Source organism: Sminthopsis crassicaudata, chromosome 5, assembly GCF_048593235.1.
Source record: "Sminthopsis crassicaudata isolate SCR6 chromosome 5, ASM4859323v1, whole genome shotgun sequence".
Classification (NCBI taxonomy): Eukaryota; Metazoa; Chordata; class Mammalia; order Dasyuromorphia; family Dasyuridae; genus Sminthopsis; species Sminthopsis crassicaudata.
Window position 1 is genome coordinate 238,750,196 of NC_133621.1, and position 17,625 is coordinate 238,767,820.

General features: G+C 34.0%; 1 protein-coding gene across 13 annotated transcripts in view; it reads right to left on the bottom strand.

Moving 5' to 3' along the window:
• The window catches only part of LOC141544434 (protein bicaudal D homolog 1), a 347,130-nt gene that overhangs the window by 96,269 nt on the left and 233,236 nt on the right, over positions 1–17,625 (bottom strand). For 11 of the 13 annotated variants that reach the window (XM_074270604.1, XM_074270603.1, XM_074270606.1 and 8 more), the window contains one exon: positions 7,838–8,932. In XM_074270604.1, coding sequence (XP_074126705.1) covers positions 7,838–8,932 — 1,095 coding nt within the window. Of the gene's footprint in view, positions 1–6,088; positions 6,737–7,837; positions 8,933–17,625 lie in introns of those variants that run through there. The other 2 variants (XM_074270616.1, XM_074270615.1) reach the window with 2 other exon arrangements.

Here is a 17,625-nt window from a genome sequence, read left to right on the forward strand (position 1 = left end):
TTTTGTTATTGTTGTTGTTGTAAAAGAAGAATTGGATTGAGAAGGTAAAAATAACCTGGGAAGAAAAACAAAAAATGCAAACAGTTTACACTCATTTCCAAGTGTTTGTTCTCTGGGTATAGCTGATTCTGTCCATCACTGATCAATTGGAATTGGATTAGATCTTCTCTATGTTGAAGATATCCACTTCCATCAGAATACATCCTCATACAGCATTGTTGTTGAAGTGTATAATGATCTTCTAGTTCTGCTCATTTTACTCAGCATCAGTTGATGTAAGTCTCTCCAAGCCTCTCTGTATTCATCGTGCTGGTCATTTCTTACAGAACAATAATATTCCATAACCTTCATATACCATAATTTACCCAACCAATCTCCAATTGATGGACATCCATTCATTTTCCAGTTTCTAGTCACTACAAGAAGGGCTGCCACAAACATTTTGGCACACACAGTCCCTTTCCCTTCTTTAGCATTTCTTTGGGATATAAGCCCAGTAGTAGCACTGCTGGATCAAAGGGTATGCACAGTTAGATAACTTTTGGGCATAGTTCCAGATTGCTCTCCAGAATGGTTGTATTCTTTCACAACTCCAAATACAATGCATTAGTGTCCCAATTTTTTCCTGTTATCTTAGCCAATCTGACAGGGATGTAGTGGTATCTCAGAGTTGTCTTAATTTGCATTTCTCTGATCAATAGTGATTTGGAACATTCTTTCATATGAATGGAAATAGTTTCAATTTCATCATATGAAAATTGTCTGTTCATATCCTTTGACCATTTATCAATTGGAGAATGGCTTGATTTCTTATAGAGTCAATTCTCTGTATATTTTCGAGATGAGGCCTTTATAAGAACCTTTAACTCTAAAAATATTTTCCCAATTTGTTACTTTCCTAATCTTGTTTGTATTAGTTTTGTTTGTACAAAAGCTTTTTAATTTGATGTAGTCAAAATTTTCTATTTTGTGATCAGTAATGATCTCTAGTTCTCCTTTAGTCACAAATTCCTTCCTCCTCCACAAGTCTGAAAGGTAAATTATCCTATGTTCCTCTAATCTATTTATGATCTCATTGTTTATGCCTAAATCATGGACCCATTTTGATCTTATCTTAGTATATGGTATTAAGTGTGGGTCCATGCCTAGTTTCTGTCATACTAATTTCCAATTTTCCCAGCAGTTTTTGTCAAATAATGAATTCTTATCCCAACAGTTGGGATCTTTGGGTTTGTTAAACACTAGATTGCTATTTTTATTTATTATTTTGTCCTATGAACTTAACCTATTCCACTGATCAACTAGTCTATTCCTTAGCTAATACCAAATGGTTTTGGTGTCTGATGCTTTATAACATAATTTTAGATCAGGTACAGCTAGGCCACCTTTTTTTTTTTCATTAATTCCCTTGAAATTCTCAACCTTTTGTTCTTCCATATGAATTTTGTTATTTTTTCTAGGTCATTAAAATAGTTTCTTGGGAGTCTGATTGGTATAGCACTAAATAGATTAGTTTAGGGAGTATTGTCATTGATTATATTCGCTAGGCCTATCCAAGATCATTTAATGTCTTTCCAATTATTTAAATCTGACTTTATTTTTGTGGCAAGTGTTTTATAGTTTGCTCATATAATTCCTGACTTTTCTTTGGTAGATAGATTCCCAAATATTTTATACTCTCGACCGTTATTTTGAATGGAATTTCTCTTTGTATCTCTTGCTGTTGGATCTTGTTGGCAATGTATAAAAATGCTGAGGATTTATGTGGATTTATTTTGCATCCTGTAACTTTGCTAAAGTTATGAATTATTTCTAATAGCTTTTTAGCAGAATCTTTGGGGTTCTCTAAGTATACCATCATATCATCTGCAAAGAGTGATAGTTTGATTTCCTCATTACCTACTCTAATTCCTTTAATCTCTTTCTCGGCTCTTATTGCCGAGGCAAGAATTTCTAATACAATATTGAATAGTAATGGTGATAGTGGGCAACCTTGTTTCACTCCTGATCTTACTGAGAAAGGTTCAAGTTTATCGCCATTACATATGATAAAACTATGTTTTTTAAAGATTAAAATGTTTACATCCCTATTATGAGAAGATGATAGGTTTGATTCTTGAGAAATGTATCTTTGTTACGGGTATACTTAGAGAGTATAGGTATAATTTAACTTTACTGAGTTGATATAAAAAATAAACTAGGGGTAGAAAAGGGATTGTAAGGGAAGAAGAGGGAAGAGTAGGTAAAATGGAATAAATTATATCATGTGAAGAGACAAAAAGACCTATTACAGATGAGGGAACGAAGGGGGGGGGGGGATGAGAATTGTGTGAATCTTAATCTCATTACATTGTCTCAAAGAGAGAATATCAGTTATATTGTTTCATCCTGTAGGGAAGCAGGAAGAGAAAGTGAAAGGAAAGGGGGAGGCTAATTGAAAGGAGAACAGAAGTAGAAGGAAAAAAGGATAAGAAATGGGGGAGAGGGTGTAAAAGGGGAAGGCAGATTGAGGGGAGATGGCAATCAGAAGCAAAATACTGATGGGGAGGGAAAGGGGGAAAGGAAAGACAAAGAGGAAATACAGACTTATTAACTGTGAATGTGAATGGGATGAATACCTCTTTAAAATGGAAGCAGATAGTAGACCAGATTAAAAGCCAGAATCCTCTAATATGTTGTTTACAAGAAACACATTTAAAGCAGAGTGATTCATCTAGAGTAAAGGTAAAAGGCTAAAATGTTTAGCAAGATATAGTTTCCTTCCTTATTTCTTTTAATTAGATATATTTTTTTTTTGCTTGATCTGAAGCATAATAGATTCTGCTCCAGCCTTTTACCTTTACTCTATATGTATCACTCTGCTTTAAATGTGTATACACCAAGTGTTATAGCATTCCTAGAGAAGTTAAAAGAGCTGCAAGAAGAAATAGACAGCAAAACTATGCTAGTGGGGATCTCAACCTTGCTCTCTCAGAATAATATAAGATAAATCAAACCACAAAATAAAGAAGAAAGATGTTAATGAGGTAAATAGAATTTTAGAAATATTAGGTATGATAGACCTTTGGAGAAAATTGAATAGGGGCAGACAGGAATATATATATATATTTTTTTCCAGCAGTACATGGAACCTACACACACACACACACACACACACACACACACACACACACACACACACACACACAAATTGACTATGTTTTAGGGCATAAAAATCTCAAAATCAAATGCAGAAAGGCAGACATAGTAAATGCATCTTTTTCAGATCATGATGCAATAAAAATGACCTGGAATCAAGGGCCAGGGAAAAATAGACCAAAAATTAATTGGAAACTAAATAATCTAAATCCAGATAAATAAGTGGATCAAACAAAAAATCAAAAACACAATAAAAAATTTCACCCATGAGAATGACAATAATGATACAACATACCAAAATTTATGGGATACAACCATAGTTCTTAGGGGAAGCTTTACATCTCTAGATCTTACTTGCATAAAATAGAGAAAGAGAGATCAATGAATTGAGCATTCAACTAAAAAACTAGAAGAATAAATTAAAAACTGCCAATTAAATACCAAATTTGAAATTCTGAAAATAAACAGGGAGATTAATAAAATTGGAAGTAAGAAAACTTTTAAACTAATAAACAAAACTAAAAGTAAGTTCTATAAAAAAACAACAAAATAGATAAACCTTAGTTAGTTTGATTAGAAAATAAAATAAAATAAAATTCCTAGTACCAAAATTTGTTGCAATATGGGAACCATCTGTCAGTGGCTGCTGGAGGTCTAACTCATACCTGTAGAATGTATCTCTTTATGTGAGAGGATGAAGGCAATACAAGGAGATTGAGAGGCAGTTGTGTTGTTTGAGCTCTCCACTGAGAGGCAGTTACATTCTCTGACCTCTCTCCTCTTCCCTCTTGCCTCCAATTTATTTTATTCCCAATTCAACAAGGAACATCTGCATAAGTAAAGGTTGCTTCGCAACTCCTTGAAGTGTTATGATTCATAGCTGTGAAGGCTCTCGGGGAATTGACCTGCTGTTTCACTTAGACAATGGTCCTTAACAAAAATTGAAAAGGGTGAAATTTCCATTAATGAAGGGGAAATTAGACAATAATTAGGAGTTATTTTGCTCAACTGTATGCCAATAAAGCTGATAACCTAAGTGAAATAGATGAATACTTACAAAAATATAGATTGCCCAGATAAACAGAGGAAAAAATAAATTACTTAAATAATCCTATTTTAGAAAAAAAAAATTGAATAAGCTATCAATCAACTCTCTAGAAAAAAATCTTTAAGGCCAGATGAATTTACAAGTACATTCTGTCAAGGTCCAGGCTAGCTCCTCTGAAAGGCTCAGAATAAGTCCTTGCCCCTCGTTGGGCGCCAAAATGTAAAGGTCCTTGTCGTCTCTAACTTATAATCTTTCTCTGGGAGGAGGTTTCTTTTCTGTTATATCTTTTCCAATGTGAGCAGGTTTCTTGGGAAGCTTCTGGAACCTCCAGCCAGAGTGAAGGTAGAATCTTGAATCCCCGTCTTCCTGAATCCTGGCTCTGAATCTCCTCAAGCTTCCCTGAAGTTCTCCCTGAAGTCTTGTTCTTGTCCCAGTCTAGACTCTCCTTCCAGACTGCAGTCTAAACTCAATCTCCCAGTCTAGACTGACTCCTTGCCTGACTGCCCTCCTCTTTTATCTTAGCAGATATTGGGCTAGTGAGAACACCCAGGAGCTTGTGGGAACTCCTACAGCCAATGAATTTGCTTCTTTAAAGGTGTAAACGCCTTTAAATGTGTAAACTCCTTTTAAAGGTGTGAACTAAAGGTGTGAACTCTGAGCTAGAGAATTGTTTAGACAACCTGAATTGTCACCTTGTAATCCTAACAACATTCTGCCAAACATTTAAAGAACAATTAATTCCAATACTATGCAAACTATTTGAAAAAATAGGGAAAGAAGGAGTCCTACCAAATCCTTTTATGACATATAGTACTGATAACCAAACAAGGTAGGATCAAAATAGAGAAAGAAAATTATAGACCAATTTCCCTAATGAATATTAATGTAAAAAATCTTAAATAAAATATTATAAAAGAGATTACATGTTATCACCAGGATAACATACCATGTATAACTGAGTAGGATTTATACCAGGAATGCAGGGCTGATTCAATGTTAGGAAAATTATTACCATAATTGACTATGTCAGTAATGAAACTAATAGAAATCATATGATTATCTCATTGGGTGCAGAAAATGCAGATCTAAAAAACTGGAAGACTATCAAGTGTTCATGAGTAGGTGGAGCTTACATAATAAAAATGACAATTCTGCCTAAATTAATGTACTTATTCAGTGGCATACTAATCAAACTCTCAAGAAATTATTTTACAAAGCTAGAAAAAATAATAACAAAGTTCATCTGCAAGAACAAAAAGTCAAGAATTTCAAGAGAATTAATGAAAAAAATGCAAATGAAGGTATCCTAGCTGTACCAGACATAAAACTATATTATAAGGCCATGATCATCAAAACCATTGGTACTGGCTAAGAAATAGAGTAATTGATCAGTACAATAGGTTAGGTTCACATGACACAGTAATTAATGACTACAGTAATCTAGTGTTTGATAAACCCCAAGTGCCCAGCTTCTGGGATAAGAATTCACAATTTGACAAAAAATTGTTGGGAAAATTGGAAAATAGTATGGCAGAAACTAGTCATTATCCAAAACCTAAAACCCTATACCTAAATAAGGTCAAAATGTGTTCATGATTTAGACATAGTGATACTATAAGCACATTAGAAGAAAAACGCTAGTCTATCTCTCAGATCTGTGAAAAAGGAAGGAATTTATGCTTGAAGAAGAACTAAAGCACATTATGAAATGCAAAATGGCTAATTTTGATTATATTAAATTTTAAAAGTTCTATACAAACAAAACAAATGCAGGCAAAATTAGAAGGGAAGCAGAAAACTGGAAAAAAGTTTACATCCAAAGATTCTGATAAAGGCCTCATTTCTAAAATATTTAGAGAATTGATTCAAATTTATAATAATATAAGCCATTCTCCAAATGATAAATGGGGAAAGGATATGAACAGACAATTTTTAGATGAAGAAATTAAAACAATTTTTAGTCATGTGAAAAATTACTCTAAATCACTACTGATCAGAGAAATGCAAACTAAGACAACTCTGAGGTACCACTATACAACTCTCAGATTGGCTAAGATGACAAGAAAAGATAATGATGAAATGTTGGAGGGGATGTGGGAAAACTGGGACACTAATATATTGATGGTGGAGTTGTAAACTGATCTAACAATTCTGGAGAGCAATTTGGAACTATGCCCAAAAATTGATCTAGCAGTGTATCCCAAAGGAATCACAAAAAGGGAAAAGAACCTACATGTAGAAAAATGTTTGTAGAAGCCCTTTTTGTAGTGGTAAAGAACTGGAAACTGAGTGGATGCCCATCAATTGGGGAATGGTTGAATATTATTGTTCTATAAGAAATGATCAGCAAGATGATTCTAGTAAAGGCCTGGAGAGACTTACATGAACTGATGCTAAATGAAGTGAGTAGAACCAAGAGAACATTGTACACAGCAACATGATTCTGTGATGATCAATTTTGATGGATACGGCTCTTTTCAACAATGAGATGATTCAGACCAATTCCAATAGACTTACGATGGAGATAGCCATCTGCATCTAGAAAGAGGACTGTAGGGATTGAATGTGGATCACAACATAGTATTTTCACTTTTTTCTGTTTTTTTGCTTGCTTTTTGTGTTCTTTCTCATTTTCCACCTTTTTGATCTGATTTTTCTTGTGCACCATGATAAATGTGGAAATTTGTTTAGAAGAATTGTACAAGTTTAACATATATTGGAATACCTGCTATCTAAGGAACGAGTGGGAAGAAGGGAGGGAAAAATATTTGGAACAAAAGGTTTTACAAGGTGAATGTTTTAAAAAAACAAATTAGTCATAAGTGCTATTCAATTAAACTAGCAAATCTGTTAACTTCTTACTGTACATTTTGACTTAGAGGTCTTAGAAGTATTTTATACTCAACGTCTACAAAATAAAACTGATTATCTTTCCCTGTAAACCCACCTCACCTTTTCCTATTCTCTTGAGGAAACTGCTATTCTCCTAGTCACCTAAATTCACAGACTTGGTATGATTTCAACTCCTCACTGCCACTATATATCTCATATATCTAATCAGTTACTAAATCTTGTTTCTACCTCTATATCTCTTGCAAATAACCTATTCTCTTCACTCATATGGTCACCCTGCTAATTCAGGACTTCATCATCTCTTACTTGAACTATTATAAAAGCCTTTTAATTTCTCTTCTTGCCTCAATCCTATCCATTTTCCATACAATTGCCAAGGTGGCTCTCTATTAATTCTATGGTCAATATAAATTCCTTTTTCATGCATTATAGATTCTTCATAATTTAACCCCTTCTAACTTTTGCAATTTTCTTGTATGTTACTCTTCTACACATCCTTTATGTACCTTTTATACCAGTTGAATGTTCTTCACATATAATATTTTTAACTTCTATCTCTGTGCCTTTGCACAGAATGCTTACTCTTTTTACTTTTATTTAGAATTCTTGGCTTCTTTCAAGTCTCAGCTCAACTACCAGCTTTTACAGGCACTTTTCTCATTTGCATCCCATCACTAGAATAATAACTCTTTTAGTGTAATGACTTTTTAAATGTATATCTCTATTGCTTATCATAGTGCCTGGCATATTTAACAAATGCTTATTGAGTGACTGATTTCTAGAAATATCAAATATTACCTGTTTGTTGGCTTTTAACACTGCCCTCAATGTGGCTATCTGCTCCCGTTTTGTGCTCAGCAGTGACTTTAATTTCAGAATCTCTTCCATTAAGGCTTCCTTGTCTTTGTCTATCATTGGAGCCAGTTCTCTTGCAGCTGCTCGTTGACGTGATAGTTGTAATGACCGGTCCACTGCTTTCTGTAGATGTTTGATTTGGTCCCTAATAATGGCATTCAGATTGTAGATATTCATTGGTTCTTTTCGAATATCACTGGTGTCTGATACTGGAGATGAAGGAGGGGCAGTAATGACAGGAGAGATAGTTGGTGTTTTGGTTGGACTTTGTTCTTTATTGGCCTCTGTGTTTTCTTTCAAAACTGATTCTGATTGGGTTCTTGTTTCTACAGATGACACCATATTTCTCCTGGTGAGCCGTGGTGACAAAAGTCCCCTGGGATCATCTGGTCCTTTCAGGCTTCCACTGCGGGTTACTCTGCTTTGCCTATAATAGTCCAACATGACCCTATTGGGAGTCTCATTGTTACACAGACATACATGGTGGTAAAGTTGAGCTAACTCTTCACTAAATGTCACAAGTTCATCTTGGGCTGTATTAAGGGTATTATGGTTTTCATTAGCTATACTTGTCATCCTTTGCAACTCTTTTTCTATATGGACCATTTTCTCACCACTCTCTTTTGTAGTTTTCTCCAGATTTGTCACCTGCTCATCATACATTTGGATCCTGCTCTCATATTTGGTTTTTTCTTCTGTGTAGTTTTCTACATATTTATTGTATTTCTCTTTCAAGGCCTTAATTTCAGCTTTCAGATCAATCACCTCTGTAACAGCAACCTTATATTTGCATTCAAGAATTTCTAAGCCATTGATATCAACTTCATAGTCATGGGTTTGTTCCCCTGAGTTCCTGCCCTTCTCACAATCCAGCTCTCCCTTCAGCTCTTTGTTGCTCTGTAGGCCCCTCATGGCATTGACGTGTTCTGTCAGCTTATGAACTCGCTCATGCTGTTCTGTTAGTGCCCCCTTTGTGTGTTCCAGTTGAGTTTGAGACTCTTGAAGATTGGCTAGAAGAATGGCTTTTTCTCGCTCTACCTGTAATAACAAAAGTAAATCTATTAATGATTTAAATGGAAAAACCTAAGTGACGAATTTCATGCATTTATAGGTTTTCCAAAATAACAGCAAAGAATATGCTGCCAATATTTAAACTTAAGTTATTTTTTTGCCCTAGCTTGTAACATCAACTTAAAATCCTTCCTATATTAACAGTAAATTGGTATAGAATTATTCTGTATTCATTATATAACCATAATTTTATACATCAAAGGGACTTTTTCATTATTTCTTAAATATACATATATATTTTTATTAAGAATCCTTTGGAAAATTGGTAATGGACTATTTCATTGATCAGAGTAGCTAAATCTTTCATATTTGATTATTATTACTGCAATACTGCTACTACCAGTGCCTAATAGCATTCCATCATGCACTGCAATTTCTTCAAAGTTCTCATTTCCAATTCTTTGCCACAACAAAAAGGGCTGATATAAATACTTTTATGTATATGGGTGCATTTCCTTTTCCTTTGATTCCTCTGGGACACATATCTAATGGTGGTATTGTTGAATCAAAGAGTATGCACGGTTTAAGAGTCCTTTGGGCATAGCTCCAAATTGTTTTCCAGAATAGTTGACCAATTCTACCTAATTTTCCCACATCCCCTCAAGCATTTGTCATTTTCCTTTTCTGTTAAATGATCCCTCTCTCCTATTTTCAAGTTGATTACTAGACTAGACATATCTATTACAACTCAAATATCTGTAGTAAAATGATTTTTGGAGATTCAGGATAAAAAAGCCACTTTGCCTGATCACTCAGGAAGAATTTAGTCAGTCCCTTCCAGATTGGAAAAGTTAACTTACACTTGGTCAGTTTAGGTTTCCTTCTACCAAATCTTTAGTATGCAAAAACCAAGGATGAATAATAAATGCTTTTTAAGTAATCAACCATATTGTACCATATTGAATATTTTGAGCAATTGGACATATGAGTCAGGCAGAGGTTTTGTGACTTTGGAGAAAGATAAAAATTTTGCCTCAGCCTAGGAGAAAATGATTTCACCAATTCTCTGGAATTGTCAATTCTCTGGGATTGAGACTAATAATCACAGAACATTTGGTGGTGCTTTCCCCATAAATGCCTGCATTCTGCAGAGAGAAGACTGTCTCCATTCACTAAAATCCACTATCCTCTCACTACATCTACTTCTTCTCCTTTCTCTCCTCTCTGATATGTCCTCAGCTTTTCTCTCAGAAAATTTCTTTACCAATGAGTAATAATATCTCTCTTAGGAATAAATCATCATAGGGCTTTTATAGAATCTTCTAAACTTCTAAACTCACTTTAATGGAGCACTACGTTAGAATAATTTAACTTTTGATCCAGAAATGATCTTAGAAATATAGTTCAATTCCCTTAGTCTAAGATTATTTCTATCTGAAAAAAAGAAAATTTTATTTATGATCAAATAAAAATTTTTTTCAGATTTAAATAATTGGAGAAATCTTTATTGTTCACGGGCAGGTAAAGCCCTCTCTCCCATCTTTGTCTATCTACTCTCTCTGTCTCTAGCTTTCTCCAATATATATTTTAAATTAATTAATTAATTTATTTATTTAATTTTTACTCAAAGAATTTTTCAAATAAAATTTTCTTTCATCATTCTAAATTCTAATGTTGTGATACAGGAGCCACCTGCCAGTGGCTGCTGGGCTGCAGAATGGATCTCTTCATGTGAGAGGATTATGATGGTGACACTAGGAGACTGAGTAGCAATTACATTCTCTGACTTCTCTCCCCTTCCCTTTTGCCTCCAAATTATTTCATTCCCAGTCCACAAGGGACATTTGCATCAAAGGCTGCTTTGCAACTCCTTTAAGTGTTATGATATACAGCTGTGGAGACTTTCAGAGAATTGACTTGACCCTTCATCAGGCATGGTCCTTAACATGATGTGAGTGTAACTTTCTAATCCATGATTAAATAACATTTAACATACTTTTAATTATAAAAGAGAATTACATATTTATGCAAATAAATGAAGTTATTAAAATTCCCTGTAAAACAAACAAAAAATTTTATTTCTATACAAATATTCCTCAAAACAAAGCCCCTTCTTTGTCATTTTCAATATATGTATGTTATGTAGTGAGACTAGAAAATTGTGACAATGAGGGTTTTTAGTAATAAACACATTAAAACATACTTATATATGTATGTATATTTATATAATTATTCAATTTCTCTTAGTAAAACAAAGAATTATTAAAAGTTCTAATTCAGTCTGTCACAGAATTTGAATGTTAGAAGGACCTCAGTGGTCAACCAGGCCAACACACAAACAAAAGGAATTCTCACTATAACATATTGACTAAGTAGTGATCTAGCTTCTGTTTGAAGAGCTTTAAGAAGGAACTCACTCCTTCTCACGACAAATAATTCCACTTCTGGAAAACTTTAATTATCAGGAAGTTTTTTCCTGATTTCAAATTTAAATTTTCTAGTGTAATTTCCACCCTTTCTCTTAAGATAAAACAAAACAAGATTAGTCCTTCCTCCATATGATAGCCCTTCAAATACTTGAAGAAAACTATTATGTTCCTCTTGAACTTTTTCTTCTCCAGACTAATCACACTCAGTTCTTCAACTCATGTTGATAGTTCATGGACTTAAAGCATTTTACTATCTTGGTTGCCTTTGTTTAGACACTCTCTATCTTTTCAATGTCCTTCTTGAATTATAGTGTTCATTGATCAGGATTGATTGGAATGACATCTGGTAATAGCAGTGTACTAATATGCTTTGATTCCTGGAAGCTACATTCCTTTTAAAGGAACAAAAGATATTAGCTTCTTAGGCTACTACATCATACTGCTGATTCACATTGAGCTTTCAGTCCACTAAAACACTTGGAACTTTTCCAAAGGAAATACTATTTAATTATGCCTCTGCAATCTCAAATTTTCTAAGCTAACTTTTCGTAACTAAATGTAAGATTACATTTATTCCTGTTGAATTTCATTTTATTAAATTTATTCTTAACAAGATCTTTTTAGATCCTGTGTCATCCATTGTGTTATGTGTTCTCTCTGGGTTTTTGTCATCTGCACAGTTAATCATCAAGTTGTGTTGAGCAGGGTCTGATTCAGGCCTATCCTTTGGCAGTTTAGGTTTTATATCTGAATGTCATGATATGTTGTGTTCATTCAACAGTTAACAACAACAACAACAAAACCATTTACTTAGTCATAGTAGAATAAGGATATTCAAAAAGAATAGCCACACTAAGGACACTTTGAGTTGATTCAGATAAGTGATGCTCCTTATGGTTGCTAAGTAGTCTAAGACCTTAGTCCTCTGAAACAATCAAATTGTGAGAAATGTTTCAATACTTTTTAGGAAAAACTAGCCTAAATTATTAAGGATTAAGATTAGTTAATTAAGGATTAATCCCATCACAATGGTATTTATCTTTTTGATCTAGTTACTGATATATTAAAAATCACATGGCCAAGCACAAACACTTAGAATAATCTGAATTGATCTGACTTTATAATCTCTCAATAAATTAATAAACATTTGTTAAGCACTTATTATGTGCCAGGAACTGTGCTAAACACTGGAAATACAGATATAAATAAAAACCAATCTAATGGATTATATAACATATATACTACATAAAGGCCTAATTGGTACCTCTCCATCTTCTCCACAAGAACAATGGAAGATACTTTGCTGAAATATCAGTAACCTATACTCTCAGCATCCCCATCTTCTATGAGTTTAGCAACCCCATCTAAAAAGAAAATGAGATTACCATAATCTGTTCTTGATAAAAGTCATGCTGACTTAATTTCTGTTTATTTTTTAGAAATTCACTCAACACCTTTTTAATGATGTATTGTAAATTTTTCCTAGAAATTGAAATTATACTCACTGGCCTATAGTTTATAGACTCTGCTGTAATACTATGGGTAAAAATGTGGATCTTTAGTGAAATGGAGGATTTATAAGCATTCCTAATGAAAAGACCAAAATTGCAATAGAAACCTTGAAGTTTAAACACAAGAATGAAGAAAAACACAAAAAAGTAACCATGAATGACAATGATAAAGAACTAAAAGAGAAAAACTTTAAATATTTAAATATGGAGAGATGATGTATTATCATCATGATCAGAGGTCATAGAGGGAGTTCAATTAGAGAAGATCTGAAAGTTCTGTTCCATCTTGATGATCTTAAATAAAAATGGAAAAAGAAGAAAAGAGGAATACATTGCAGGGGTTGAGGAGAGGAGGAAAAGTTAAGGGAAATTATTTCATATAATCAGAATGTGCATATAGACATCTATATAAACAAGGAGGAAGGGGTGAAGTAGGAGAGCTCACACTTGAATCTCATTCTCCTTTGAAGTGGTAAAAAGATGGAAGAATAGATACCTTCAGAGAGTTGGGTAAAAAAATTAAATTTCAGGGAAAGGAAGAGTAGATTAAGGGAGAGATGCAAACCAACTATTAAGGATGCATAAAAATATTTGTAATTCTTTAGGATAGCAAAGAAGGGCAATCTAAAAGGATATTCATAAATTGGGGAATGGATGAATGATTGATGGTACATGAATGTGATGGAAAATTAGTGTGTTGATCTCTTAATATCATAATGACCAACCATCATTCCAGAGTACTACTGATAAAACTTGCTACCCATCTTATGATAGAGAGGTGAAGGATCCAAAATGCTGAATGAACAAAAATTTTTTGGACATGAGATATGGGGAAATTTTTTTGAAATTTTTTCAATTAAAAAAATTTTGGCATGTTTATAATTGAGAATTTTTCTAATATTCTCACTTGGGGGGACAAGTGGAACAGGAAGTTGAAAAGTGGATTTTTGCCTGATTAAAACAATATTTAAAAAAAACTATTAAATTTAAATTTAAAAAAAAACAAGTTGCAGAGCAAATGCCAATAGAAGTTTCTTTCTTGGGAGATTACTATTCCAAGTCTGGTTAAAGGAAAAAGAATGGGGAATTGTTCTTTTAAGTTTTTACATAAAATAATATACTAAGGTAAACTCATTGTATAATGAAATAGGCAGATAAATAGATAATTAGAACAGTTATTAATTACTTACAAAGTACAAGGTACTCTGCTAAGAGGTGAGCATATAAATATAAGTAAATAACACTGTATTATCAAAGGGTTATGGGAAATAACTAATAAAGGCTAATGGGAAATATAGTGAAGTAGGAGAGAGGAGTGAGGAGGGAAGTAGGTGAGGAGAAGAAGAAATCTGGAGAGTTCAATCATGTTTGAGGTAAAACCTAGTTAGAGTCCTTCCTAAAATTGTTGTCCCCCAAGAGATAATAGGATTTCATTGGAAAAGACACTGAAAATGAGAATTAGAGAATCTAGCATTTACATAATCCACATAAATCATTAGCATTTTTATACATCACTAACAAAATGCAATAAGGGATGCAAAGCGAAATTTCATTTATTATGAGTAAAGGAACTCAGGAAAGCTCATGCAACATACTACTTCTCTATAATTTTTTTTTGTCATTGGCTACTGGGATTATTAGGTTAGCATGTAGGTTGTCCAGGATGAATTTGTGTTGTAATATGGGAGCAACCTGCCAGTGGCTGCTGGAGGTCTAACTCACACCTGTAGAATGGATCTCTTCATATGAGAGGATGATGATGACACAAGGAGACTGAGAGGCTGTCGGGTTGTCTAGCCTCTCTCTTCTTCCCTCTGGCTCCATATTATTTCATTCCCAGTCCACAAACAACACCTGTGTCAGTAAAGGCTGATTTGCAACTCCTTCAGATGTTCTGATTCACAGCTGTGGAGGCTCTCAGAGAATTGACCTGCCCCTTCATGTAGACATAGTCCTTAACAAATTAAAAAAATAAGCAACTTGGGGTAGCTAGGTTATGTAGGAGATAGAGCTGAAGTCAGGAGGACCTGAGTTCAAATGTGATCTCAGACACTTAATACTTCCTAGCTGTGTGACCCTGGGCAAGTCACTTAACCCCAACTGACTCAGCAAGGGAAAAAAAAACAAAAACCTCTCTGGTCTATATGTATCTTTTTCTAGTTATAATCTTGGACTAATTTTTTTAAAATTATTAGCATATACTTCAACAACAATACTATATGATTATTAATTCTGATAGAGTGGCCCTCTTCAACAATGAGATGAACCAAATCAGTTCCAATAGAGCAGTAATGAACTGAACCAACTATACCCAGCAAAAGAACTCTGGGAGATGACTATGAACCACTACATAGAATTCCCAATCCCTCTATTTTTATCCACCTGCATTTTTAAATTTCCTTCACAGGCTAATTGTACACTATTTCAAAGTCTGATTCTTTTTGTGTACAGCAAAATAATGTTTGGACATGTATACATATATTGTATTTAACTTATACTTTAACATATTTAACATGTATTGGTCAACCTGCCATCTGGGGGAAGGGGTGGGGGGAAGGAGGGGAAAAGTTGGAACAAAAGGTTTTGCAATTGTCAATGCTAAAAATTTACCTATGCATATATCTTGTAAATAAAAAGCTATAATAAAAAAAATTATTAGCAGTCAGGTCCCAATGGTTGGTAAATTCCCTGGGGGAGTCCTTTGCTTAACAGCTGTGTCCCACTAGTACCTGCTTTTTGTACAGAGATCAAAGCTAGATGCTCAGTTACATTTTTCCAAACAACCTATATATATTCCTTGTTTCAACTTTCTTCAAATAATCAAATAACTGAGAGTAGCATGATAAAATAGTTTAAGTATCAAGAATAATGGATTAGAATGTAAAGAGGAAAGTGAAACTGATCTACCTGCACGGCAGAAGTAAGTAGACAGTTAATCAGTGCTTTCTTTATTTGCTTGGATTGAGAGATTGCTTGAAGAGAAATGGGAACATCTCTGAAATTCAGTCCATTATTCTCAGTCTTTTTTGGTTACAAGTATTGTGGTGGGGGATGGAATACTATTCCACCTGTTTCTCTCTCTCTCTCTCTCTCTCTTTCTCTCTCTCTCTCTCTCTCTCTCTCTCTCTCTCTCTCTCTCTCTCTCTCTCTCTGTATGTCACTGTCTCTCTCTCTATGTTTGTCTCTGTCTCCATCTTTCTCTATCTGTCCCCTCTGTCTCTTACTGTCTCAATATCAGTCTCTCTGTCTTTGTCTCTGTTTCTCTTTTTCTATTTTACTGTTATCCCACTGCTCTATATTTCTAGACATTTAAAGCCAAGATTTCAACTTTAAATCTTCCACTTCACAGACTTGTTGCATGACAAATACTTTAAGTGAGAAAGACAGAGACAAAAGAGATATGTTATTATTTTGGTCTGTACCTATAATTTCATCTCTCTGAGCAATTTCTAAGGTGGATACTTCTTCCAATGATGTGGATTAGCACTTGTTGCTTGCTATATAGCCAGTTGGGTGTCATAAGATGTTAACCCAGTATTTCCTGACTTCATCTTTCCAGTTACATTATGCCATCTCCTAAATAGATTAAACAAATGCAGTAGTCATATTTTATGTGCTATATGTTCATTTTATGGTGTGTTAGCATAACACCATCAGATATATAAGGTTTATCTGTTTACATTATATTGATAGGCACTTTTAAGAAGGCAATCAGAATTTTGAAAGTCATATTATACCATAATATCATTGGTTTAAGAAAGTGGATATAATCTGAAGAAGAATGATCTAGCAGGACCATGATAGTTGTCTTCAAGTATTTGAAATTTGTCATGTTAATAATAAATAAATAAATTTACTCTGGTTGGCTCTGAGGGTAGAAAACAGAATCATTGAGAATTTGCAAAGAAGAAAATTTATGATTGAGGGTAAGGAGAAACATCCTAAGTTTTGGAGCTATGCAAAAGTAGAATTGTCCTCCTTGAGAAGTATTGGATTCTTCCTCCCATTCAAGAGCCAAAGTTAGATGACCAGTTGTTGAAATGTTATCTAAGAATAAAACTAAAAGTAGCACCTTGATTGAACAGCACATAGAGTGTCCTGGAAAACCACAAATGGGGACACAAAAAGTCAGACATGACTAAAATAACAACAAATAACATGGATTTAACAAGACAGACTCAGAGACACCTTTCAACTGAGATTCTGTAGCATAACTTTATATTATTGTAAATGATTATAAATGATTTTTGTAGTTTGTAGAAATTTGTAGTTGTTACTTTTTGGGGGGGCTGAGGAAATTGGGGTTAAATGACTTTCTCAGGGTCACACAGCTAGGAAATGTTAAGTAGTCTGAGGCTGCATTTGAACTCAGATCTTCTTGACTTCAGGGCTGGTGTTTTATCTACTGTGACATCTAGCTGCCCTCTATGGTTGTTATTTTTTAACACATTGTTGACCTTATCTGTTACATGGGGAAATATGAACCACTTTTACAATGACAATTTAAGCCACATCAAGGATTCACTGTAGTAAAACGTAGCAATTACCTATACTAAAAGATCTGTCAAGGACATAATTCTTATATAATCACTATGGATTATGGAATGTTGCATTCTCAGCTACAAATCTGATCAATATATGCTAGGAAGGAAATTGATGTAACTTTCTTCTTCTCCTAAACTAAGAAAACAAAAACAAACTAAAAACAAAAACACTTTTACATTCACAGCTCCACAGAGGTAAGAATATTTTCAAAGCATTAATAAGAAAGGTCTTTGTC